Source organism: Phalacrocorax carbo, chromosome 10 (assembly GCF_963921805.1).
Source record: "Phalacrocorax carbo chromosome 10, bPhaCar2.1, whole genome shotgun sequence".
NCBI classification, from domain to species: Eukaryota; Metazoa; Chordata; class Aves; order Suliformes; family Phalacrocoracidae; genus Phalacrocorax; species Phalacrocorax carbo.
In genome coordinates, this window is record NC_087522.1 from 8,362,521 (window position 1) to 8,389,890 (window position 27,370).

Here is a 27,370-nt window from a genome sequence, read left to right on the forward strand (position 1 = left end):
CTCAGCACAGGTAACTCCAGACTTCAGGTCCTTCTGTTTATTTTGAAAAAAAGCTGATAAAGAAAGGTGGATTGACTGGAGGGCTGATGCCTCTGCTGGTCTCCAGCCCACAAGTGGACTCACTTCATGGATAGTGAAATTTTCAAGAAGAGTTGTGCACTCTCCCTGATCTTAGGACACAGATTTTTGGTTGTTTTGTTTTTTTTCCTTAGGGCAGGGAAAGTACTGTTGTGGGTTGCAGGGGAAGGGATTGAATGTTTTAAGGCCAGTAAGAATTAGAACATGTGAAATGGAGCTGTGTGACATTTCACAGAAACCTCCAATTCTCCATAGCCAGAGAAGGATGTCATAGCTGGATAAACATTTCTGCCTCAGCTGGTTGTTCTCTTCCAGAGAGCACCATCAACCAGAGCATTTGGTTTACTGCCAGACCCCATGTACACTGTGCTTTACTACTTGCACGGGTGTAGTGCCTCTGCTGTCACATTTCAACAAGTCATCTCATTGTTGAGCAGTTCTTTTCACACTGGTTTGGAACACTTAAGTTGCCTACAACTAGTACTTTCACCCAGAAGGGGTCATAGCTTCAATTTCTCATGACTGTGAAAAATAAATATGAACGTACGTTCTGTGTGTCATCCCACTCCAATGAAACTGCTGTATCCCAGGCCATGGTGTAGAGTCGTGCCTATGAGAGCACCGTGGTAGGAGACAGCTCCCAGCCTGAGCTTCAGACACCCCACCACATCCCAGTGTGGAGAGCCTCTCCCCAGTCAAGGTTAGATGCACACACCTAGGACCCTTTTGGTTGAAAACTGATTTAAGAGCTCTAGGGAAAAAGGATAACTTCTTACAGGACAGTACTTCTATCAGTCTAGAGAGAGTAGGTGAACTCGGAGCAGCTACATAAGAGAACGTTCAGTGGCGTGTGTGACTATAAAGGAATTAAAAGACTCATTTTTACAGTGCATTTTAATTAAAAGTTCATTATAAGAATTTTCTTTTAAGAACAGCATACTACATATTAATGGAAATATGTAACTTTATCCTACAAATGGGACTGTCACCATATTATTCTTACAATTCAAACATATGAAAAATAAAATATGATATTTAGCTTTATAAATTCCCCCTCCCCCCCCTTTAAATAATTTTTCTTTTAAATAACAAAAGTATTAACTCTTTCCCGGTACAGTGCATTTGCTATCTGCGAGCCACAAACCAAGTAGTCACATCAATGCCAAGGAAACAGCAACATTGTTTGCAAAATATTGAGAGAAAATGATTAAAAAAAATATAGTCAGCCCAGTGCTTACAGAAGAGACAGTCAACAAGAATTGAAAAAACAGCACATTTTCATATTACACAGGACCATTATAATAACATAGAAAACAGTGCAGAAGACTTATGCTGGAAAAATATATAGCAATTCTCAGCAAGCAGAAACTGAACTTTGGCACTTGCTCATAAAAAGGCCTTTCAAAGCAAAACAAAATGAAATTCTCTTAATCACAGCTTGTATATTTAAAAAAAAAAAAGACATTGACTAAAGCAAGAGAAACAATAAAGTTTACAAGCCAGGTCACTATGAATCCAGTACATTCAGCCTACAGAAAATAAAAATGCCATCTTTCATCCATCCATCTACGCTGGGATCCTGGCTAGCGAAAGACAGGCTTTGGGACAGAACCTTACCTGAAGCATCTCTGTTTCAATGGAGCTATGCTGATTACACAGCCCATTCTTCAAATGGAAGAGAATAGCATGTCTCATACATTGCCTCCTTATCATAAAATAAGGATTCCTAACCTGCAAATTAAAAAGCAAGACCTTGCACTCAGACAGTGGCTTTTCTGCTCTACCCATAGTTGCACCATGACCACTGTAGTGTAAGGATTAAGTAGTTTCTTTAAAAAGGGCTAAAAAAGAATGGCTTCGATTCAAAGGGGAAACGATAGACTGGGAGGAAGGATTCACATTTAGCCTGTTAATCTTGGCGCTTTGCCAGCACTGCACATTATCCAAAGGAAGATGATAATTAACCTGTGCATGGCTGTTCCTCCTCCCTGCCAGAAGAACTGATGTACTAAAGCCAGGCCTAATCAAAAGGCTGATGCAGGCCAAAGCATATTTTTGGATCAGGCCATGGCAAGCAAGGGCTGCTCTAGCCAAGAAAAGCTTCTTTTGTTGTCAGGCTCAATGCCCCAGACTAGCAGCTATCTTTGCACTGAGGCAGTTCACTCAATTTTTTTATTTTTCTGAGGCGTTAAGATTGGGGAAGGGCAGAGAGAAAAATAAGTGCTTTAGATTGCACAGAAGATTGTCCTACTAAAAGGGGGCACTTGAATGGAAAACAATTGCAGCTATAAATCTAGCAGACGCTCTTCACATGTCTCCACAGGCCATTTAGTAGCACCTCCAAACACATCAACGTTGTTATCAACCCAGGGTATGATGTTGCCAGGCATGTTGGTAGAGCAGTTAGCAATATTCATGATGTCTTCAGCTTTTAAGACCCTGTCCCATATATTGAATTGGCTCATCTCCCCAACGAAGGCTTGAGTTGCATCAAATCTTCCTCCTACTGTGTCCTTTAGGCAGACAAGAGTTAGGATTAGGTGAGACTATTTCAGCATTTTCTTCCTCCGCTTGAAGACCCTCCCCCCCACCCAGCCACATTGCTAGAAGGAGGTGCAGCACTAGGTCACAAAGAAGAATAACTTCAAGTTTCTGGAAGGGCTACTTTGAACAAGACATTCTATGGAACAGTTAAAAGCTCCAATCTGAAATGCATCAAAAAAATTCAAAGCAAACAGTAGTTTGCTATACAAGGGCTATACATAACTAACCCTGCCCCCAAGCAGTACAGCATGAAAACAGCTTTAAATGTTGAGAGTAATTTAGGAGCTATTTTGCAAGCTTGGCATAGGACAGCTTCAGCAAGAACTCCATAGATGTGTAAGATTATTCTAGGAGCTTCATGGCTATAGATTAAACTAACTGCAGCCCTTGACCAATTGTCTGCAGGGCCTAAGATGCGATCTTTGGATCTAAATACACAGGCTTCTTATGGTTTTACCAAATGACTAACTCAAACTGCTATGCATAAGCCTGAAAGTGTTTGCTTGCTCCATCCACTACTCAAGGACAGAAATCACACATTTTGTGTGATCACAGTAACATGAAATTGATAGCACAGAATAGAACCAAGCATAGTACAGGCAAATGGCATGCGAGAGTTACGAAAAGCTGCCAGCCACTTAGTGAACTGGAGCATCTGCTATGCAGAGTGTATTAGGATTCTGAATTTATCATTCTGTCATGGGTAAGTATCTACTAAAATCAATATCAAGACAAAACTAATTTTTCATTCCCCTGTTGTGAACCTGGGAATCCTGGGGAAAGGCTATTTCCTGCTACTCATTACAATAGGGTTTTTTTTAGTAGATATATAATCATACAACAAACAGGTAGAGGAAAAAAAATGTGAAGAGCCACACAACTCATAGACAATAGCTTAATGACATGTTACCTAGAAGAGAAAGATTCAAAATCCTCTGGGGTTTGTTTTTTTTTTTTTTTTTCAATATTCAAAAAGGACTTAGCATTAACCTCATGAATGTTTTCTGTTGGCAGCTTTATTAGCATCTGCATTGAGTTATTTACCTACATCTTTAATGAGAAACCAAATGTCTGATATAGAATTTGTCACTTAGACTTCAGACTCATCTTTAAAGTAGACATCAAATTCTGAAAGAGTGAGGCTCCACTATTCAAAACACAACATTTCATACCTGAAAATCTGCAGAATTCGGTCTGCAGCAAGTTCTCCATAGCAGGCCAAATTATAAGAGATCCTGATATACCCACAAGCACTCCAGTGCCCACAGTAGTTGGTCCCCTCACCCCCATACACACACTTTCCTTGGTTTATTCCAGGGCTCAAGGACTACCATTCTTACTATTCTTGGGATGAAGAGGAAAGAAGGGGGGCAAAACCAGTAAATTGCTAAGAGGGACAGTCAATTTTGCTGCAATTAAAAAAATTTAAAACAAATTGAAGCAATTATACTTGGTCTGCTTTCAGCAAGCTTTGTTTTGACTGCTCATACAACAGTGCTAGCCAATTCTGTCCTTTCCTGTAACTGCACTGGCCACATTGCTAGTTACCAGCAATCTAGCTCAAAGGATTTAATTTAAGGCATTATTCAGATCACTGACAAAATCGCGCACTGGAGTGTTAAGAGTGGGAATAGGAATAACTGCAACATGAGTATTCTGAATGTTTCATAAATGAAACAAAATATACCAATGTGTGATTGCATTAGGTATTTGTTGCTTTGTTTTAATCTTTCTGATACTGTGTATACAACAGGAGCATGTGTTTAACAATGACATTTTCTTACAGCTGCTGGGAGTTTTGGTTTGGGTTTTGCTTGGTTTTTTTAAAAAAAAACAAAAACAAAAACATGCGGGCACACACTCATTCACTCACCTGTTCCTGACCCAGGATCAGGACACCTCCAGGTTTAATTGGGTGCCAAGGAGCAAGATTCTCCCCAGTGCCAAGCTTCTCTCCATCCTGAAAAGCCTCCCACATTCCATCTCTGGTTGTCCATGTTATACAGATATGATGCCATTTTCCATCACTAATGAAGAGAGGGAGCTGGGCAACCTACAAAAAACAAAGAATACTACATGTTGCAAACCAAGTCTACCAGTTCAAGCACAACATTTAAAAAGGAACAGTATTCTGTCCTCAGAATTTTTTCAAATACAATTTGCTTCTGTCCTCAGAAGCAAAGAACTTCAAAGGCAGAAGTTAGTCCACATCTTTCTACTTTGTCCCAGCTCTGTCTTCAGGAATACAGCCATGCTTTTTACTATAAATATGAGCCTTGATTTCATCTAGAATTAAGTGACACAAGTACCAGAGTCTAAGCTGCTATCAAAACCACTGATCCTGCATATTAATCTGTAGCATCTGTTGTTTAAGTCTCAGTGCTTAGTCCTAACTTTCCATCCAATGCTCACATTAAGTCTCTTTAAATCTGGGGTTTGCTTGCACCACTTGCAGTAACAACTCTGACAAATGCATCTGCCTGCTTCCAGCAAAACTTGTGGGAACTGTTACCAAGGGCTCCAAATAAGGAGGAATTATGCTCCTGTAGGAATTTGATCTGAAAACTTGATCAAGTAAACATAAAGATACAAATGCAGCAGCTATGGAACAGCTGTGATGTGGGAGAAAGAAAAGCCTCACAGAACATTAGTAGTACTAACATAATATTGACGAGAAAAAAGTTATTGCTAAGGATAAGCAGACTCAAGTTTCCTTCTCTTCCACAAATCATTAACAATAATTGGCTTTTCACTTTTATTTATTTGGCAGGATGATAAGGATTTTTAGCAGTCCTAACTAGGCACGTGACTGAACCACCTGTGTTGTAGATCTGTAAACACCTGATCCCTCAGAGAGCAGCAAGTTACTAGGAAACCTAACAGGCCAAAGAAAACAAGGGATGGTGCCTGAAGGCAAGTTAGGCTACATTGCAGCCTGGCCAAGTTAAGAATCTAGTTTTGCTCACATTGATTCAAATCAAGTCACTTAGCTATGAAATGTAAATAGGTGATGGTAGCTAGCCCAAACTGAAGGCAGGGAGAAAGGAATTATTCATAATCAGTTTTAATGGGACCCGTTTTCCTCAAGCTTCATTCTGGAGGTGTCAGAAACTACCAGTGGTATGAAGTAGTGAGAGACAATTGTTGCTTTTTGTAACTAAAGTCTGAAAAACTGTATTTAAACTGATGTTCAGTACTTAAACATAATAAAACCAGACAATTACATGCTTTTTGTTCTGTCTTCTGCCAAATTAATTTTAACACACCTGAACTTCTAGGATTAAAAAGATAGAAACACTGCAGCTGGCTTAGATCTCACAGGCTTTGCAGTAGTGTGGCTTCAAGTATTGCTTCCTTTTCATAAAGGAAACAAGAAGCCAAGATCTGCTTGTACATTCAGAGGACAAGCATAAATGTGTGCACACCCAGATGTCATGCTGCTTTGTCTCAACATGCAAATAGATGTACCATTTGACTGTGTTTCAAGTACTTTTATGAACTTGTAACAGACAGATGGACCACAGCAGACAAGCAGAGCTGGCTTCTCTCAGAGACAATGAAAGAGTTGTTAGAGAGGTACCAAGGGTTTGGGCCTCATTCTATTAACGTAGACAGTGAACAAGAGTTAGTCAATTCTCACCTTATCATTAATTAGAAGTTCAATTGGATTATTCCCCCATTCTATGAGGACAATTTCATTAGCTTGGCCAGGAACAGCATAGGAGAAAGGAGTGCCAATTCCAGGAGAAGCACTTGATCTCAGCCACAAGCATACAGTAAAAGCATACAGCTCTGGCAGAGTCTTCTTGATCTTCCCATATAAGTAGTTTGTGCGAAGAGGAAGGGAGACTTTGAATTCATCAGGTGACTTAAATGCACTGTTACCTACAATTACATTGAGGAAGAAAAACCTTTAGAAATATATTGTTTTGTTTAGTGTTAATTCAGGTTAGGAAACAATATATTTGATATTGAGAATCTTTGGAATTCTAATCACTTTGGAGAGGTACAGAAAAAATATATTTTAGTATTACTGAATGTTGATTTTGCAGCACAGAAAAATACAACTAGATTTCATATATATCATACTAATCACTTATTTTTCCTGTTCATTTAGAGCAAAAGAATAGATGGCAGATGACTAATGAGAGGCTATTAAATATTTTCTTTCTTCATTGCTTAGTTCATGGCTGGAGGCCTGCCTATTTCAAATAATTCAAACCGTTTTAAAAGATATTTACTATTACTAAACATGGATTCTCTGGTATGTTCATTATTAAAGCATCACAGTGCTTCAAAAACAGTATTTTTTTTCTTACTACTGCTACCCAGGGAACTAGCAGCAGCATCCCCATTTCACAGATAGCAGGCTGAGAAACAGGTTGATGCTCTCATTTTGGGTGGCTAGTCTGAAGTAAACTGACATATTCCAGAAAGCAGAGTTAAACTTAGTAGAACCAATTTCTGTCCTGTAGACAAATCAGGAGGAGATCTGAACAAAAATATAAAGCTGAAGTTCAAAGTGACCTGAAGAAAAATACAATATCAAGTTATGAACTACAAAAACATTAGACATTTGTCTTACTATAAAAGCAGAAATTATGTAGCTTTTTCTAAAAGATAAAAACCAGTGTGATATTCCAGAGATGTTTATTAAATTGAGAACTCTTAAGACCAAAGCTTTCTAAAGGTGGAATACTCTGTATTATATAGTTTGTATACACTTCTGATGTAGTTGTTTATGAGTAATTTTCCAGAATTAAATATTAAGAAGAGAGAAATTCCACATTGTGCCACAAAATAACACCCCACAGCTCTGTAGTAGTGTTACCCTCAACCTTTTAGCAACCTATTCTGAATGCCACTCATTCCCTTTACTTACATATCTGAAAAAAGTTCAATCCCCTTGCCAAAATTCACACTGCAATCCAAATGAAGAGCTCTTGCACAAAAGGTTGCCACAATTTTCATATGTAATTTTTAAACCATTGGCATTCTCTCAGTTCCCATTCTCAGAAGCAACTGAAGTGTTTTGACTGCATTTTTCACAGAACGAGGGGGTGGAAGAAAAAAACTTGTTCTTGAGGAATTTACAGACCAAAAACTGAAATATGTTAAACTTGAAGCAAAAAACCCTCCAGGGTCTTAGGGCTAATGTTGAGCAACCTCCTCTAGGTTGGTACAACCAATCCCATGTATAAAAAACCCACCACACTCCATTAAGAGAATTAGTCACCCTGAAAGAGCTTAGCAAAGCAATAACGGGTTGGAAAAGAACAAACAATATTAATCTTATTAATATTTTTCAGTTTCTTTTCATGACTTGAAAACATCCACAACTCCAAATGATAACAAGATCCTCCTGTTCTGGCCAATGGGGCACATGCACAGGATAAGGCAATCCTTTCCTAAAGGATCTGAATTATTTTTGGACAAGGCAGGGAAGAAATACTGTTATTCCCTTTTAGAGATGGAGAAAACAGATTTAGACATAGCAAGTGACCTGTTCATGTCTTCAGCAAAGCTAGGAATCACATTTAAGTCCAGGCACTATTAGTTGCAGGATTATTCCTCCACCCAGTCCTGCTTTTTAATGCATCACCTACTGCTGTCAATGGTGACAACCAGTGAAGGAATTACCAGAAGACTTTGGAAATTACAACAGTTGTATAAACTTCAAACTCCTCTGTCCCACTGGTAACTAAAGACAGCTGTTACAATAAATAAAAAAAATTCCAAAGTTCATAGTGTCACCTTAAGGTTAGTTTTTCCTCCATTTATTTAGTCTCAGGACAATGAAGAGCTTATCACACTCTAGTTTGTTGTCAGGAAGAGATGCTAAACAATATGGCATTCAAAATAAAAATCACAATAGAAATACTATTTTCAAAAGAGGTCAGACCACTTCAAATATTGTCTGCATTTAACGTACAAAATCATTACGTTCTTAGACCATTATTACCCTCACTTTAATTTGACAGAAGAACCAAAGGCGTAGAACAGCTAAGCCGCACTGTTATAGAAAGCAAATTACACAACTAAAAGAAAGCCTGTGTCTTGGTTCCTGGCCCAGTTTCTTCACTTCCGTGGAGACTTAAGACAGCTCTCTCCCCACACAAAAAATAAAGGTGGGAACAGGCTGTTTTTAACCTAATTAAATTTCACATTCTTGTTCTCCCACCACTCCCTTTCTCCTTCTGATGACTTGCTGATATGAGTCACATCTTTCAGAGACAAGGACTAGCAATACTTGTCACATAAGACATTAGCAGGCCACTAATTCTCCAGAACTTCAGTTGCAGTTTAGGCTTTATCTTAGCTCTCAGGAAATACTACATGACAGAACCAGTAGAATATATCTTTGTCCTACTTCACTTTTCCCTTCCTTTACACTTTTGAAATGAAAAAAGATACAATATTACATGAATGGATCCATTAGACTGCATTTTAAAATTCGTAAGGTATGTACATTTGCACCATTTTGAAAGCATGTCCATTAAGCTGCTTTTAAGCAGAGAACCTATTGACCTTGGCAAATCATTTAAAGATTGGGCAGCAATATTTACTGGTGCTCTAGTCCTATAGTCCACTTTGTAGGTGTATATTATAGTCACTAGAGAAAGATAGTTCTGTTCTTTAGCTCATTTCCACAGACATTTGTAATTCAAATAAACAGACTCTACTCAAGCATAGAGATCTCAGTAATAATTAATCTAAGTATCTGAATAAATGACTAGGATTAAGAGTGTCCCCCAGTGGCACCATGTGTAATCTACTGTAAATTCTGAAAGCTATACGCTTGGGATAGGACACAATTCAAGGATCTGCAGTACGCAAAGGCACAACCAGCAAAAAAGACAAGACCACCAGCAATACTTCCACAGCAGCACAGGAAATGGTTCTGGTATGAAACGCCATTCGTTACATCAAAGGCAGTTGTGCTAATTAAATTTCGCCCATATGACTTTCAGTCCAAATAAAGAAAGGCAGCTCTGCTTAGGGGTGTGCTTGACATTACCTAGGTATTTACCTGACACCAGTGTCATACTTCTTCCCATTTCCACTTGCCTCCTTATATACCTTTCCATCCCACAAACACTAAGAGTTTCATCCTAACCACTCACATACACCAAATTAAGAGACAGGAAGCCAAAGCCATGCAGAGGCCTGTCAGGCAGGAAGCCTGTGACAAAAGGAAAAACAAAATCCATGTATTTTGCTGTCACCTACTATTTGGTCCAGCACCTTAACTGTCTTTCCCTCGAGGTCCCCATTTAGACTACTGCACTAGGAGGAGGGAGTAAACAAAACTCAGTCAGCATGGGGAAGCGTTTGGATTCTGTGTAGGTTACCTTTTTCTAATTCAGACACTCTTTCTAGCAATGCGTTCAAGGCTGTCTCTGTCCTCTGCCGGTGGGCTGACGTCTCATTATGAAGCAAGGACTTTTCATCCTCAAGCTCGGCCACTTTGCTCAGGAGCTGGCGTTCCAGGTCTCCAAGTCTCCGTTGAAGCATCTCTCGAAGGTCATTAGGCAGTGCTGCATATGACACGTTGGCTCGGAGTTGGTGCTTTAGGGGAAATGAGAAAAAAATTGTCATTTCTAAAACAGAAGCTGAAATGCTGATATGCTCCTGATTCGAAGGGAAGAAAGCAAGATCACCAAGCTCCCCAGCAAGTACAAAAGAGGTATTGCTTTTTAGCACTTGTCATGTTCAGTGCTTTTATCAATACTGTAGCAAAACAGGTCCTGAAACAAAAGGACACTTTTGTTAGAGGCTTCCAGAATTTCATGTGAAGGAGTCTTCATACATTCAAGGTCAATAAAATTGATGTAGGAAGCCAGGCCTGATGTACGTCCATTAGTACAGGTATGTCTGGCCCACTAGTCAATTTTTGCCTTACTTACTGCAAGTGACACTGTCAACTTAAGTAAACAGAAAAACTATTAGTTCTTTTTAAATAAAAAATTAAGCTACTTCAAAAGCAAGTTTACCAAATAAAGTTTCCTCAGTTTTTATTTACAGACTAAAGAAATCTGATACTCTTTAGATCAACTGTTAGCCAGTGAAAGTATTTAAACTGCAAGAAAACCACCCACACTCTCTCAACACTGGTATCTTTAAGGATACTACAAAACCAACGGTTCCACCTACTATATGATTCTAGTGGAGTTTCCCTTCTACAACACTAAAAAAAGCCTCAAAAAGACAACAACAGTAACGAAAGGATGTTACGCTATCAGATCATTCAAACTGTACTTGCAAAGTAGTCCAGAGTGTTTAGACCTCACAGAATAACCTTTAGGAAGTTACTCGCCATCCTCACAACAGCGACTGTTTGGAGAAGAGCTGGAGGACATGCATGTAGCTCTCGGCGTATGGAAAGAAAAACAGCATCCAGTGTGATTCCTGTGGGAATACCCTCTATAAAATAATTCCATGTGTGTCACCCAACCATGGGCACCGTCCAAAGGCTCACAGAAATCACTCAGGGGCCTTGGACTGAATCCCCTTTCTATTCGCAGGCATGCAGAATCAGGTCCTTTTTATTCTAGGTCTCTAAATACAATGTCTTATCTACACAATCTGCCCAACAGTCTCCTCATTACTACTGGCCTGTTCAGCACCATATGCACAGGTCTTACTACCCAAGACATCCACTTTATACCTCAAACCCCATGAAGCCACGTTCCCAAAGAGATTTAGACATATTAATACAGAAACTAAGCTGGTGACAAGCAAGAAAACCATAATCTCCCCACCCATCGTGGGAGAACATATTCACAGAAGAGCCCTTCAGGTTTTTACTGTTAAAGTGAGTGGATAAATAATCAAGAAAACAAGACAAGGCAGCCAAGCCACTCGCTCCCGGGGCTCAGCCAGTTCGGATTTATCTCCATAAAGGTTAAGCAGACTGGTTGAGTCCACGCAGCGGTCCAGAGCCACTGGTACAGGTTAGGTGGTTGCAAGTTTCGACGCGGGTGGGCGAGGAGGCTGCCCCCCCCCCCCGGCCCTACCTCCAGGCTCTCCAGCCGGTCCTTCAGGGTCTGCATGGTGCGGCTCAGCTGGTCGATGACCTGCGCCGGGTCCCGCGGCAGGTCACCCATGGTGTCCTTGCCCTTGCCCAGCTCCTTCTTCCACGTCCCGGTGGTGGACTTGCTGTCGGCGCTCTCGCAGCGGCTCAGCTTGCCGGTGAGCTCTCGGATGGCCTCCCGCTGGCTCCCGATGGTCTCCTTCTGCTGCAGGACGGTCTCCCGCAGCTGCAGCACCGTGGCTTTCAGCTCCTCCTCGGGGGGCAGCGCGCCCTGCACGGGCACCGAGGGCAGCGGGCAGCCGGCGCCGGCGGCGTCCAGCGGCAGCGAGGTGCACACGAAGCGGCTCCCCGGCGGGCTCTCCTGGTCCCCCGCCGCTGCTCCCCGGCCGCTCACGGCTACGGCGAGCAAGAGCCCGGCGAACACAGGCAACATCCCGGCTGGTGAGCGGGGCGACGGCTCGGAGGGGACGCGGGGGCGGCTGACAGGAGGCCGCTCCCGCCGCCCCGTCCCGCTCCACACGCCGCTCCCGCGCTCGCCGCCGGCCCGCGGCTTTTATAGGCTGGGCGGGCGCGTGGGGGGGCGGGCCCGGCGGGCGCCGGTTGGCTGCAGCCGGCGCTGACGCCGCGCGGTCCCGGGGGCCCCGGCGGTGCGGGGGCGGCGCGCTCGGGCGGGCCGGGCCGGGGGCACCCGGCGGGTCCGCGCACGGCGCAAGGCGGCGTCGGCCGGGGTCGGACCGGGTGGCTCAGGGCTTTGTCCGGCCGGGTCCTGCCAAGGCCCCTCCCCAGGCTGGCGACGGCACAGCCTCCCTGGGCAGCCGGTGCCTCGGGTCCGGCGTCCCCACGGGGAAGAAGCTCCTCCGCACGAACCTGTCTTGCTTCGGCGGGCGCCCGTTGTCCCTTGTCCTCCCACCACGTGCCGCGGTGAAGAGCCTGGCTCCGTCTCCATCATCTCCTCTGCTGAATTAGCTCCCGCTTTCTATATCTGTTGTTGGGGGATCAAAACTGGGCGCAGCCTCTCGGTGTGATCCAGCCTGTGCCGAGCAGGGGGGATCATCGCTTCCCCGCCACTGGCCAGCTACGCTCCTGCTAACGCAGCTGGGGATACCGTTGGCCTGGGCCAACTAGCTGTTTGACCTAAAAGATACTGCTGTCACAAAAACACAATACAGTTCAAGTTATAGACCAGTATTTAGATTTCCAGTCGGGGGGAAGGGACGGGCATTTTAATAAGGAGCTTCAGAAATTTTTGCAGAGTACCACAGCACTATTGTTGGACCGTGAGACCATTGTGGTTTTAGCTATACTATCCGTGGTATCCAATATTTTTAATGCTGATAACAGTTACTTTACATTTACAATCTGTGAAGTCTTGTCTGTTTTTCCAAGTGCCATACAAAGATCAGCTGAACAGTTCCTGCAACCACCTTCTGGGTGTACAATGAAAACTGTTACCCCTCCTGGAAAAATAGAGAAACAATTTCCTTAGGCATCAGCAGAGGCTGCTCTTAGGACTCTAAAACCTTTCAGTAGAATTTCAGATTTTTAGAAAGTTTATGCACAGAAATCAAAGATATTTTACCATAGGGTGAGTACTATGAAATTCATAACTTTTTAATAATAATAAATACAAACAAGGAGTAAAGAATATGTAATTGAAAAAATTTTTAGCTTTTTCTTCAGTCAACATGAGAATTGCTTTATGTTACAGAATGAACTAGCAAGTTTCAAGGAGTGTGTATCACAGCGATGGTTAAATCTGATTGTTTCAAAAGTCCAGTTTATCTGTTCAACTCCTCCAGCAATGTCCTGTTTGAAAGTCATGTTAGTCGAAGCTGACTGCAGCCGATGTTAAGCCACCCAAGTGAGAGATGCAGCTCATATTGCTTATTCAAGGGGAGAGAACACAGAGGACGGACAGAGTTCAGTAAGAAACCAGAAGCTCTGATTTCTGCCTGAACTCCTTTTGTCTGGAAACCAGTCTCAAGAGGCTGTACTACTTCCTGGTTGAATGGAAAAGAAATACCTGCTCAAGTACAGACACTGACTAATTCCTGGTTAGGCATCTAACTCCCATTGAAATCAACAGGATATCATCACTTAATCATTTTGCTGATTAAAATTCTGGCTAAAATTAAAATGCTGCAATGAGGGGGACCATGCAAGTACACTAGGAACATCTTGTCTGTCAACATGGTGTCTTTCCAGGCTATGGAAGTCCAAGAAATATTAAAACCTATATGCAATAATGTACCAACGTTTTTGCTCTCCATGTAAGATTACTCAGTCACATCTGTATCATTTCTCCTGAACATCATGTGAAGCAGTATGAAAAAACTTAATAAAATAATTGTAAAATGCTGTTTTGCCTGTCCTTAGGGCCTGTTACCCCTCTGTAGGATAACAGTATTCTACTGCTTTTATACAGCTTGATTCCATGCTCTGTAATATGCATTGTGATGGTACCCTATGAAAATAACCTCACATTACTTAAAAATAAACTTCAAAACTCTGATCCCAATTTTAAAACCCACTTTACAAATCAGAGCTGTTCCCAAACATGTTTTGACTCAATGCATGACAGTGATAAGGGTGTTGCTCCTTTTCAAATTCAAGCAATGTATTGCTTCAAGGTTTGCTTAATTATAGATAGATTTTGTCATAATCTCTTCTTCAGGCAAGCTGCGAAGCAGTACAAGCAGCAGCAGGCAATAAACACCTGCCTTCCAAAGTTCTGTAAGGTATAAGGCAGTAAATAGCTTATGACAACAGAAGTATTGTCCTTTATTACTGTACTGTTTCTTTTTGGCAGGGGAAGTCTGTAAAACAGGAAAGAATCCCAACAAAGACATTCAGAAATGTCAGTTACTGCACATGAGGGTATAAATGTGGAGGAAGGGTGGACAGACGTGGAGAGAGGCAGGTATTATCCATCATCCTTCTTAACATCCTTAATATTTTTCTATGGTATGTCAGTACTTTCAAAAAAAAAACCCACCAAACAACACAGATTACCTCACTTTACCCCACTTCCAGATTCTGAGACCTAAATTTAATGCATGAAATAATTTATTGAAACACTGCTTGTGACTGTAGCTGGTGTTTTTCATGTTGAAGGCCATATCAATCTTCATTTTGACTAATGTGCAGCAGTACATTATCATAAATAATAAATCATGTCATTAAAAAATTGAGGAAGTCCATCATTTTTACACCAATATATCACATGTTAAAGTATAAGCAAGCTGAATACTTGATAATTTGAGATGTTTAAAAAAACAGTTGCAAGGAGGGTTTTTTTTTCCTTATGACCAAGATGAACAGTTTATAGGCACAGTGGTTATATTTCACTGTGGCATAAAAGTTGATTTGGGTAGAGGGGGAAGCACAGCGAGCGCAGATAACTTACTACTGCATTTGAGAGGTTTTTAGAACTTCCTGGTTCTGTGGCTGTCAGGCAGCCTAGCATCTCTGCAGCCACAGAATGGATTTTTAATTTTTAATTTAACTTTGACAGTTTCTAGTGCCTTCAAAAGGGCTTTATTCTCTTTGGAAACAGCATTTGCATGCCAACTGCTATCTGTCTTTATCTTTGATGCACAACTGTAATATCTAATACCAGAACTTCAATATGTATGTAAAATGCAGCTGGATTCCCACAAAACATAAAGTTTTTGTGTTTAGGACAAAGGTCTGGAGTTCAGGAGATCTGACACAGAACTTTGCTAAACACCTCTGGCCACTATCACTAAAACAACCTTGCAAAACTTTTAAATAAATTAAGAGACTGTGCCTCATTTTTAAAGTGTAGCTTAAGCCCATGAAAGGCAGTGTACAAGGGACTTCAGATGAAAGATGGGCTTCTTTTTTTTTTTATACTTTGGTTTTGTTCCACTCATTATTGTCCAGGTGTTCAGTGAAAAATTGGCCTAATTATCTGAAAGGCACAACTTAGCCTAGACCTACAGATCCAGGTACAGACAATTTTTATAGGTGACTTCGAAATTCAGGTCTTACTGTAATGGAAGTTAAGCATTTCACTGCCTCCTGAAATTTTCAGAAGTGCTAACTGTCCAGCTTTGTCAGTAAGTACTTAAATTTTACTGCCTGGCCCTAGGGACATTTGAAAAAACTATATTTGATTTCTCTGCACCTCCTGTCTCTGTTTATAAAATGAACATATTATTCCCTTTCCTTTCTAGCCTTTCTCAGATTATAAACTCTCACCAGGCAGAAATTTTCTATTCCTGTGTGTCTGTGCATCACAACAGGGCATAGTCTCATCTGATGCTTATTCTTTGTAGCAGCGCAGTGTTTGTATTAGCTAGGTTATACTAGCTTACTTACCCATTTGCTTCTAAGAAAACACTACTTGGGCTGCCATTTGCAACTCCCAGAAGTTAAAAAAATACTAATTTGAGCAATTCCTTAAGAACGTATCACTCTGTCAAAAAAGACTGATTTCACTTGTATCATAACAAGTCTAGCAAAACTTTAGAAGTATTCACCAGCAACGAAGCCTGTAATTATGAACTTAGTTCAGTGTCCTTCTTAACATGTTTGCTGAAGTAATCAGATATGAAGAGATGCTCTACTTAATCTTTACTGTCTTCTTCTGACTGTATAGAAGTTTCCTGGCTACTGATTAGAGATGTGCCACAAAACTACAAAAATTTTAAGCATGTTTCAAGCAACTTGGTATCTGGCAAGTGTTAGTACCAGGAAATGTAGGGGGAAAGAGAGGCGATGAACTAGTTACAGGAGAAGAAATATGAAACTCGGGTTTGCCTACGGAAGTTAAAAGTCACAGCATCCAGGGATATTGCAGCATGAGGATTTTGCTCAACATACTTTAGATGTTCTTAATATTCCCATCTTATATAGCTTTAATGGATAAAATACAGATAGAATATTAGAAGAAACCAATCGTTAAGAGACATACTCCCTTCATCTTTCCATATCCAAGGCTGTTCTATGAAAATCATAAATGAAAAATGTATTCCCTTTTAAGTCAACTGGATTTTTGCCATTGATCTGAGTAAATTCAGGATTTCTCTAGATTATCTAAATGATACATTACTTTTCTGAGAATTGTTAATTAGGATGATCTTCCTTCTAGCAGCAGGAAAACAGAACTTACTGTAGAGATACTCACTGTAAAAACTCACTTTGTCAGAGAGATTCACTGCAGGATATGTCAAAGAACGTCAGATACTTAAAAGATAATTTACTGCCTCCAGCATTCCCATATGCTGCTGGTGACTAAAGGACAGGAGTAGGAGACTTTACCAGGAATACACACAAGCTGTCCGTGGCCCTGATACTAATCACCAACCAGCGAAACAGTGGGTCAGCCGCTGCAGGACCTGTTATCTTCCTGGTACTCTACAGATATTTAGCCCAAAATGCCAGGCTTCGAAATACATTTGAGAAGTGAAATAGGTTAGTTACATGGAGGACAAACCCTAAGACCTTTATCTTTATTATGCAATTTTTATTAATGCATATTTCCCTGAAGTTGAAAGAATTTTGCCCAATTCCAAGTGCAATACAAAACACAGAATTTGGCTAGAGATATGCAAATAAATGTCAATATATTTTAAAGTCTGCATATCTGTAACATATATTGCAACGCATCAAATGCTTTTACACGTTCAGAACTGGATATTTATTGCTCAAACTTCTTTTCAAAACTCCCAGTCCACTTAGATTTGGTGTTTTTGCAAAATAAGATGCTACTGTGAAAAGACCTAATATTGCCCTTCTTTCTGTAGCAAGCAAGATATGTTTCCTCTCTACTAACCCCGTTAGCATCAATTCCCGCATGGACTATAGATTTCAGTGCAGTGGTTATGATACACAGCTATTAAACTCCATTGCAGGTGTGTCAGTGCTTTGCGCAGGAGCAGGAAAAACTACCTCCTGTTACATCTCTGAATACTGCAGTATGGATAATTATTCCAGTCCACACTTGGGTCTGCTTTGGTGGGTTTCTAGATTCAATAAGCTTATGGGAACCCCTTGAAACCCTTTTAGACCTACAAACTCTAGAGGCTAGTAGCAGGTGAATAGTTTCCCTGTTGCTGGCTGAGAAATTCTGTCCTTTGACCAGACAGTTCACTGTCATTATGGTACTGGAAAGTTCTGTTTTCTTTCTACAATACAGTTACATAAACCACAAATACATGTTTGTATCAGCCGTTTATATTACTGCATATGTATACTGATGCACACACACACTCACATATATATGTTAAATGAAATACATTTTTGAAGTCACCATGCCAGAAATACACACTTGGATTTAGAGCTAGAGTGCACAGAATAGAATGTAATGTGCCCACCTTGTGACAAAGAAAGAAAGAAAAGAATACATGAGAGATTAGAAATCCAGGACAAAAGGCAGAACAACTTTTAGTGCCTTTCCATTAGAGAACATTACTATAGAAGAAGCTCAGTCTTTCATGTCGGTGAGTTAGTTTTTCAATTCTGTCAGAAGTGGAGTGATAACCTTGAGTTCTCCCTATAGGGATTTCCCTCCTCCTTTCACTACTTTTGTGTCTCATTCTGTGGCTGACAATTAGAAATGCTATTATGTCTTGACCCATACGACATGTGAAATGCCAAAGCACCTGCTGTTCTGAGATGATGTTAAGTCACCTCAATAGGTTTCATCTCAAGTTCTAATGAGTGTGACAAAGTAATGATCCATGGAGAGGCTCCATAGAGTTTTGGTAGGCCAAGGGAAAAAAAAGTCATTGTGTCTAGAGATAGTTTTTGCCAGAAACTAGAATGGGCACAGATGGAAGAAGACTGACATAAGAAAATTAAAAAATAAAGGGTTACATAATTTTAGTTTAGGATTCTGTGCCATGTGTGTTTCAGGCAAAACACCTGGGGCTAGGCTGTAGATTTGCTAGCGAATCTGGAGATTAGGTTATTTACACCGGCAGTTAGATTGTGAAGCATTTTGGCTTTACTGTAATCAACAGCAGCTCCACTATTAACCTGTACAGGGTATTTCATCCCCTGGCTCTGATAAGGTTATTTGCACTAAGAGGTACTCGTGTGTGAGAAGAGTTAACCGGCCCAAATCTTTTCAGATTGTAATTGTCAAAAATGCATTTACTTGTCATTGTACTAACTCTGCTTGGCCAGGCTGCAATCGTATTTTCAGAGGGATAGATCTAAATAAACTTACTTGATTTTAATGCTTGCAACAGATTTATCTTACCCTTCCCACCACTTGGCCAGTTCCATTTTGGTTTAACCTGTTGTTATCTTTTCATCATTTAAGATAACAAGATCTTTGGAGAAGTTATGGTCCATTTTCTGTGTGTCTTATAGTACCCAGCTAACTCCCTACTAACATAAAATACAAATACTCAGTTTTGTAATAGCACTACCCCATCTCTATGTTTATTATTTAAAATCTGAATTCACTGGTAATTTCATATTCAATTGCTTTGTTCGGTATCTTTCACACAGTATGCCATCATGAAACGATGGCACAGACTAATTTCTCTCTTTGCAGATCAATAGATATTCATTGGAAAACATATACCAAAATAGCAGTAATGCAATGTAAAAATTTTCCATTTTTGCATTCAAGTGGTTAGCAACATTTTATGTATTATGAAATGAATGGCATGGACGTAATTCATTTGTGAAACAGATCCCACTTCAATGTTTTCATTGTACAATGCATGTAAAAAATTTGCTGTTGCAAATTACATAGATTGCATTTTCAAACAAAATTGAAAAGATTTTGTCAATAAGTCCTTAATATTCAGCCTCTGAAAAATATTCTGGACTATGAAAGACCATGTTCTACACCCTTGCTGTGCCTCAGCCAGTCTGAGCAAAGGTCTAATGAGTTTGTGAATAGTGTGAAAAAAAATCACTGATTGTCTGACTAGCTGACTGTAGGGCAGGAAAAAAATCCTATTTGTCTAGGTTTGACTGAAACTTGAGTTAACTGTCAGTGCCCACACAAACTGGAAAAATAGGATTAAGGGCCAAAGAGATATTAACAGTAGACATGATGTACATCTGCTTTGACAGATGATTTTCACACTTCACAGGTTTAACTAAAGATCACTTTCGCAGCAGTTCTTATGAAGTTAAACCCCTTCTAAATGAAATGATTAAAAAACAACTGAGGATTAAAGCATGAAAATCTAAGCTCTCATAAAACTATCCAAAGCCTTAATAGTAATGATAAACAAAGATAAAGTAGAGCACTTACATACAAATTCTCAAAATAATTAGATGCGTGTACATCAAAATCCAATAAATCTGTTTGTACAGTGCTAAGAGCCTTAGTCATCTATTTATTTCACTAATTCCATGAATCATTAAGCATATACCAAACTAATTTTTATCTGTGATTATGAAAGTACAATATGATTTCATAGGCTGTTAAAATTGTAAGGATGAGACTGAGAGAATCACCTTAGCTTCTTTCTGCTTGTAAAATTACTGCAACCAGATATCTTCCAAAAATTATGACTTGAAGTTATCTAGCACACACAAGCTTTTGTATGGTACTATTTTATTCTGGATCAATGGCAAATAATTCAGTACAGAGCTGTTGAGCTACCACAGTCAAATAAGTCAAGGAATTTCTTTTCTGTTGTTTGATCTGATAAAGGGCTTAGTGACAGAGCTGCTCAAGGAAACACTCCACACACAAAAGCATAAGTTCAAATCCTGATCCTGGGTTGTGTGCCAAAGACCACACTCAGTCAGAGCGGTGGTAGAAGAGTACTTGGCTGTTTGAGCTGGGAAGTCAAAGGCACCAGGCACGGCAGTGTGCCGCAAGTTACAGATGTGCCTAGCTTGGTGTGCCATCATCGTGCTGTGAAGAGATGAGGGAAATTCTTAAAACCAGGACAAGATTCTGGAATCTCTTCCCTAATGTATGAAAAAAATGGCAAATATATATTTTTCTGTGAGAATATTTTTAAGCTTTTGTAAGTGCCATGAACATTGGGCTGCAATAATATTTACTAATTTGAATTCACATTTAATTTTTAGTGTCATCCTGTCATACTCACATAAAATATTGGTTATGAATGAAAGCCCCTAAAGGGAATATTCTAAAAATAAAAGGAATAGTAAAGGGAGTATTCTTAGAATCTTGTCTGACTTACTTGCCACCATGCTACAGTTCAGAGTTGTGCTTTATAACATACTGCATTGGGCTCAATCACTAAGCCTCTTCCTCCATTTTCCAAGGTAGAGGATAGAGCCAATGCAACGGTGATGAAACTAATTGCTGGGAAAATGAAACATCTCACCTTCTGATGATTAAAGAACTCTTATTAGAGGTTGTAATATTTCTGCCTGGTCAGAAAGATAGTTCCATTGTGGAATTAGTTATTGGTAACTGCTTTATCTTCTAGATAGACTTGATATAAGGCTCTTGATGCTTAGGGTCTAAAAAGATAAAGTAAAACAGAATGAGAACAAGAGTAAGCACTGCTCCAGAGCAAGGCAAAGGGAGGGAGTTCCTGTGTATGAGGTTCATTACAAAACCAAATTGGCTTCACGGTTTGCCTCCAATTGCAGTAAAGGCAAGGTTTATAGGAGGATATCATTGCTGACTGCAGCACTGGGACTCTTGAATAAATGGCTTGATCTTTATAGTAAGTGTAACTTTGGTGCAAAAAGGATTGCTGAGCAGCAATCACAGGGCTCCAGATTATGACAAGTAGATTTCTCAATACCAACCACTTAAAAAGCAACTGCCACCTTCAAGACATTTTTATCTACAACGCAGTTCCTTGTGGCTGCTAAGGAGGTTGGGCAAAATTTATGAGATACTTAGTAATGCAGAGGAAACATCACAACTTGAAATCCAGGGTCTTAACAGGTGTACACTCTCACTTCAACGTTATTCTCCTGAGCCATAATTCTCATTATTGCAGATGTTTATTTTCAATTCGATCCAAAATCATAAGTACTGCCAAACGGGATACTAATGTCCAGAGGAACTATGTAAAAATGGGAGGCATGTTCATCTTTTAACTATACCCATTCAAACTTAGTGAATACTCACGAGTCCCTAAATTAGCATGCCATAAATCACCACCCCACAGGATAGAGCTGCCTAGGCTAAACCCAACTCAGCAATCCTTCTACCGTAGCTGAAATCATGGCTTAGACCTTTCAAGTGAGACACATTGTTTAATAAGATGGTTTATTTACCTAGTGCTATTCATTCAGAAGCATGCCAGTATTTGAAAAACAACTCAGTATATTGTATACATTTCTCAACAGATATTGAATGAACTTAAACACACGTCATAAGAAAAGCATGGTAGCTCCAAGCTCAAATGGGCAAGAGAAAGAGTCCCTAATTTGTCTGAAGGTAGCCTGGTGTATCTGGAAGAATTTGTTGAGAGAGGTTTGAAAATTCAAGTACTATTTAAAACAAATCACACATGAGAAAATTATTTTGGAATAATTTGTTTCACAGGATACAAATTGATGTATCCTAGGTGCATTACTGAACTGTCAGAAAGTACTGAACATAATGCAGTGACAGCCTCTAATTAATCCATTGAGTACCATTAATCCAACTGCTGATGTGTGTGTATTTCTTGCATAACAAACACTTTGGAAACAGCACCTTGCGTTTGAGCATAACGATGTGACTGCATGAGATACCTGGTATAATTTCAGAAGAGCATGGTTATATTTGAAAGCCAATAAGTATCATGTTAAGGAGGCATATATTTAGCACATTAGCTTTCTGAAGGACAATTTTCCACATTTAATTGAAACCCCTTTGTATTTCTGTTAATCTGTTAACTCTTCTGTACACAAGTCTTATTTGGAATTCATGCTCTAGTTGTGATTTCTTTCTTCCTGACCATTCACTGGTCTCATGCAGCATCATTTATCTGTCAACTCGCCTCATCCCCATTGACTTATTCATGAGTCATTTTTAGAATTTTCTTCCAAGCTTTTAGCATCATGAATTTTACTCATCTGACTTAATTCTTCAAAGACATGTTTTCTTTTTATTGTTGACAGGATGAAACTTATAACATCAAATCTTCTGTGTGGATGTTGTATCTTATGGAGACTATTGTTGTGCTTACAAAGGCTACGCTGTGATTTTTTTTGTGAATGTTCTCACTCATAAATCCTGTTCTCTAGAATATTTCTAGAAAGTAAATGCAAGAGCCACCAACATGGTGAAAATAAATTCACCTCAAGATTCAAACAAACAGTTGCGAACCACATTTGTTTAAAGTCTGCTTAGCTGCATGTGAGATTTCTGAAGCATGTTAAATTTCTTTATAGTGAAGTCATTACACCTCAATGTTTAAATCACTCACTATTTTTAATTATTTCCCTTATTAAAGCTGTACTTCAATAATCTAACCAGTTTGAGCATGTCCCTTGTCAAAGCTGTATCAATACTCTTCCTCTGTGTGCTATGTTTGAATAACCTGTAAGTATATTAAGACATTATTTTAGGTGGCATTTGTAATATATTATGCACATAGATGAGAGGCAAAGGTTTTAGCCTCATCAGTGAAGCCTCAAAGGAGCAGTTATGGTATAACTACATGGTCTCAACCAGATGTAATTCTGCAGGCTAAAAGACAAAAAAGCCCACAATGCATTCTAAGTATTAATTCTCAAGTCTATTGCTGTAGGGTTCGAGTGCATCCGGGAAATAATTTCCTGAACCAGAAGTAATGGGCCACAAATAAGATATATCAAGGACTCCTTGTTTTGATGCAAAAATGTCATCCTTCAGTTTTTGTTAAAATTAATCCCTTAAGAGCTCTAGCTTAAGAGGGAGATTCAGGATGTCAGATACTTGTTGCTTCCAAAAACCAATTTTACAAGTAGCGAAAATTAAATGTTCGGAACGTAAGCTTGAACAAGAAGGAATGTATGTCATTTATGGGAGACCAGAACCTTTTATCATTTACACTTGTGTCACAATAAGGAATTGTACTTTGTCACCAGTGTTACATGAGTTTGGAGGAAGCCCAAAGTGAAATCGGGAGTTGGACTCGATGATACTAAATATAACACACTAAATTTCAGTATAAAAATGTAACCTTCTGTGCCTAAAACACATCATTTGCAGGAGTTTGTAGTCGCATGAATTTAACTAGACGTAATAACTCTTGACATAGGAAAGCATTTTTACTTACTGTTTTGGTTTTCAGTAAGTATAGCTCCATTGACTTCATTTTCAGCAATCAGTTCACTAACTTTCCTCTGTAAAATGAATGCATGATTTTATTTGGGTTGGGTTGGTTTGGTCTGCAGAGCTAAATAGTCAGTTTCTTATAGCCCTGTGGATAAAATCAAAGTCCTCTCTAGTCAACGAGAGGGTGATTAGGGCTTTGAGCATACAGATGAGCTTATTACAGCAGACATGGGACCTGTTCCCAGTAACAGTTGTAGAATCTGCTCATGCACTTATAACACTTGATCAGTGTTCATGTAATCTGCTGCCAGGGACTGAAGCCAAATGTAGATCAGACATTTTCCTATTATTTAAAACTTTAAGTACATATTAGTAATCTAATTACTGTTACTTAATGGCACTGGGGCAGCCTATTAATCTATGCAAAAGGTGTCTGTATGGAAGAAAATTTTGCAGTTTTCTTTTAAAAATATTTAAAGAAATTAAATTATTCAATTCCCAAACATGGCTGATCTCCAAAGGTCAGTAAGGATCCTGGTTCTGCCTCTGGCTCTCTTCTACATTAGCAATGTGTTCTGGCAGCTCTGTCTTAGGTCCCAGGGAGGCTGCTCACTAGTTATCCTTCCACAGGCTCGCTTTGATAGCTTTTGAGAACATTTACATTTTAATGTATTTAATAAAAGTATTTTTAAAATATATGAGTGGAAGCAGACAAAAGAAAATGTGCATGAAAACTCTCCTTGATGGTGCCTTTCTTTCAAAGATTGAAAAACATGTGCAATTCTAATTCCACATGGAGCTACTGAAAGCTAATGACTGAGACACATCAAACTGTATTTTAAAAGTATGCAGAAGAAAATCCAGAAAGGTAAAGGACAAAAAATTTGGGAATGAACTATCTAGCACACAAGCACATCTCAGAAAACAGTCAAGTAACATCTACTTTTGAATTGTCAAATGGTAGGAATTCAGAGAGTATGCAAATAATTCAGTTACCTAGAGAGGTAGTCTTAATTTAGAGAGGTATGTGCCATCCTAGAGGAGAACTGGGAGGTGACTCAGCTATACTTCTCTGCTATTAGTTCTTCATTCTCTAACAGCAGGAAATACAATAAAAACTCCAATGTCCAGATTACTGACCTCACAAAAAAGAACATCCATGTAGTAGCAGCAAAAAAGCTGCCAAGGTCTATTAAGTGTGTTGAACAGAGTAGTATATTCCCTAATCCACACCCACCAATTTTCTAGCTGTTTGGGCTGTGCAGGACAGCCTGTTACACATGCCCTGCACGGTCACTGTATGACTAAACAATATCTGTCTTAACACCCCTATTTTTAAGCTAAATTCCCACAGCTATAAACACTCGGTCACTAGTATATTGTACTGATATAAACCAAGATTTGCATGTCTTACTTTCCACTTCCAAATATGCCTCTGAGATATCCTCGCGGCACTTAAAAGGTGTTTTTTCACTGTACATATATTAGCATATTATGAAAGAAATAATTAGCATATCAAATGCTGGAGATCAATTAGCTGCCAAAGCACCAGTCTAGACACAAGCGCCTGACACCTGTAATAAAATCAAAGCGAAGCTGGCCAAATGCTGCTGCTAACTCAGTATGACTTCTCAGAACAGAAGCAGTAAATGTTCATTCATTACCCTCTGCACCAACAGTGCAGGAGCTGATTATCATCTGCTTCCATTTGCTGCTATTGTTAAGCCAAATCCTAAATGAGTTCACGGATTCAGTGACTATTCTTTTATTGGCTATGTCTCTTGACTGTGGGTTTTTTATTCCACAAATGCTCTTCGTTCCAGTAACTTCTGCACTTATTCTTGAGCTCTCTTCAGATATGGCTCAGGAGCTGTCTACTTCTCCAGACCTCCCCATGCCGGAAGACAGAAAGCTCTGGCAGAGAGAGAGGGATGCACTCCTGGTGCGCAATACAGTTCAGCTGCAAAAGTTCTGGTGTGTCAAGACTCTCTGAGGTTTTGAAGGGGTCTGAAGAGGATTTAACTCTTGATGATGAAACAGGGCCAGAACACTGCACTACACAAAGCAGAGATCAAATACATTTGCCCTCAAAAGAAGCATAAGAAATTGTGAGAGCTGCAGTGCCTTGGTGAGCTGAGAATGAACAGCCTGAGGCAACACATGTCCAGAGAGCAGCAAACAGAGCAAAACAGCAGCTAAGCACCTCATTCTGCAGTCTAAGTATGACCAATTTCTCATGAGATTTTCCTATACCTAAAAAAGAGAGAAGGAAGCCTTTTCTTTTAAAGGAAATTTAATCAAATCAGAGATCAAATCTCTGCTCTGAATTCACCATACAGTTGTATATCAAATGCCTTCTGAAAGCTAAGTTTCTTTATTCATTACTGAAGCTTTGCCTTCTTTGAATATCTTCTTGCACTTTGACCTTAGTCACACTTCCAGTGATACAGATGGCTCAAATACCCATTTACTTCTGTGGGACAACAACCTTCAAGGTATCATTACCAAATTTCTATTTGCAGATACAATTTAATACGGAGTCATTTTATATGACCTGCATTCAGGAAATGAACGCGACTGTCTCTGACTGGAATTTCACCCATGTGTTAAAGCAAAGACAATTCAGGAAAAAAAAAAACTGCAGAAAGTGGTTTAGCAAGAGATTTATTCACATTAAAAAGGGAAAACCATGCAAATGCTTAAGCTTGCTATGACTTGGTTACTTTATGACTCCCACAAAATATTCTCCAACACACAGCATTTTTCTCTTACCTCTATTTCATTTCATTCAAAGAATAAACAGGAGTTCAGCACAGAAACTTATCACTGGTTTTGTATGCCTTGTTCTGAACTATATCTCAACAAGATGCTGGCAGACAATAAATACTAGTTTCTAGTCCTCAGCTGGAACTCCCTTCTGAAAAGACTAGTCCTACAAATCAACTCCTTTGGGAAAATAATTCTGTTTTCACCCTTTATTAAAATGTGCAATGCCCATGTTTTTATTTTTATATGCTGCAGACCCATCATTCCATCTTATCTGAATGCCCACTGTGTATATTTAGTATTATGTACTGATACTATGAAATACAAAGATGAGCTACTTCCACCATTGACCAACTCTCAGATCTATGCAAAGGAAGTATACTACAGCAGTTGCCAGGAAAATCCAAGGTTAACCAAATCTTTGCTCCTAAGGTTTCCCTTTGAGGTTTTCTGATAGGCATTGCTTTTTCCACTGCTAGAAAAGTGTTTGTCTCGCAAGTGATAGCTGGAACCTTATAAAGGTTCATGCTATGATTTTCAAAGGTATTTAAGAAGGATAGCTAATTTATACTTTTGTTTGTGCCTAAGATGTACTAACATGCATCTTATACACTAAGGAAGCCAAACTGGAGGGGACAAAGGACTCCTGAAGGAATGGAAGTCAGTGCCACAACACGTCTTCAATTATTTGTATGGTTAGAAACGTTGGGGGGCAGGGGAGTGGAGAGAAGGGATGCATTTTGATTTCACTTACTATTGTCACTAGT

General features: G+C 39.7%; 1 protein-coding gene across 3 annotated transcripts in view; it reads right to left on the reverse strand.

Moving 5' to 3' along the window:
- Positions 1–954: 954 nt before the first annotated feature.
- Positions 955–27,370, reverse strand: part of NPTX2 (neuronal pentraxin 2) — a 72,226-nt gene continuing 45,810 nt past the window's right edge. For 2 of the 3 annotated variants that reach the window (XM_064461700.1, XM_064461699.1), the window contains exons 3-9: positions 23,839–23,905; positions 20,956–21,094; positions 11,640–13,113; positions 9,970–10,191; positions 6,263–6,502; positions 4,496–4,675; positions 955–2,591 (exon numbers count right to left, since the gene is read on the reverse strand). In XM_064461700.1, coding sequence (XP_064317770.1) covers positions 2,364–2,591; positions 4,496–4,675; positions 6,263–6,502; positions 9,970–10,191; positions 11,640–12,089 — 1,320 coding nt within the window. In that variant the 5' untranslated portion in view covers positions 12,090–13,113; positions 20,956–21,094; positions 23,839–23,905 and the 3' untranslated portion in view covers positions 955–2,363. The remainder of the gene's footprint in view (positions 2,592–4,495; positions 4,676–6,262; positions 6,503–9,969; positions 10,192–11,639; positions 13,114–20,955; positions 21,095–23,838; positions 23,906–27,370) is intronic. The other variant, XM_064461701.1, reaches the window with a different exon arrangement.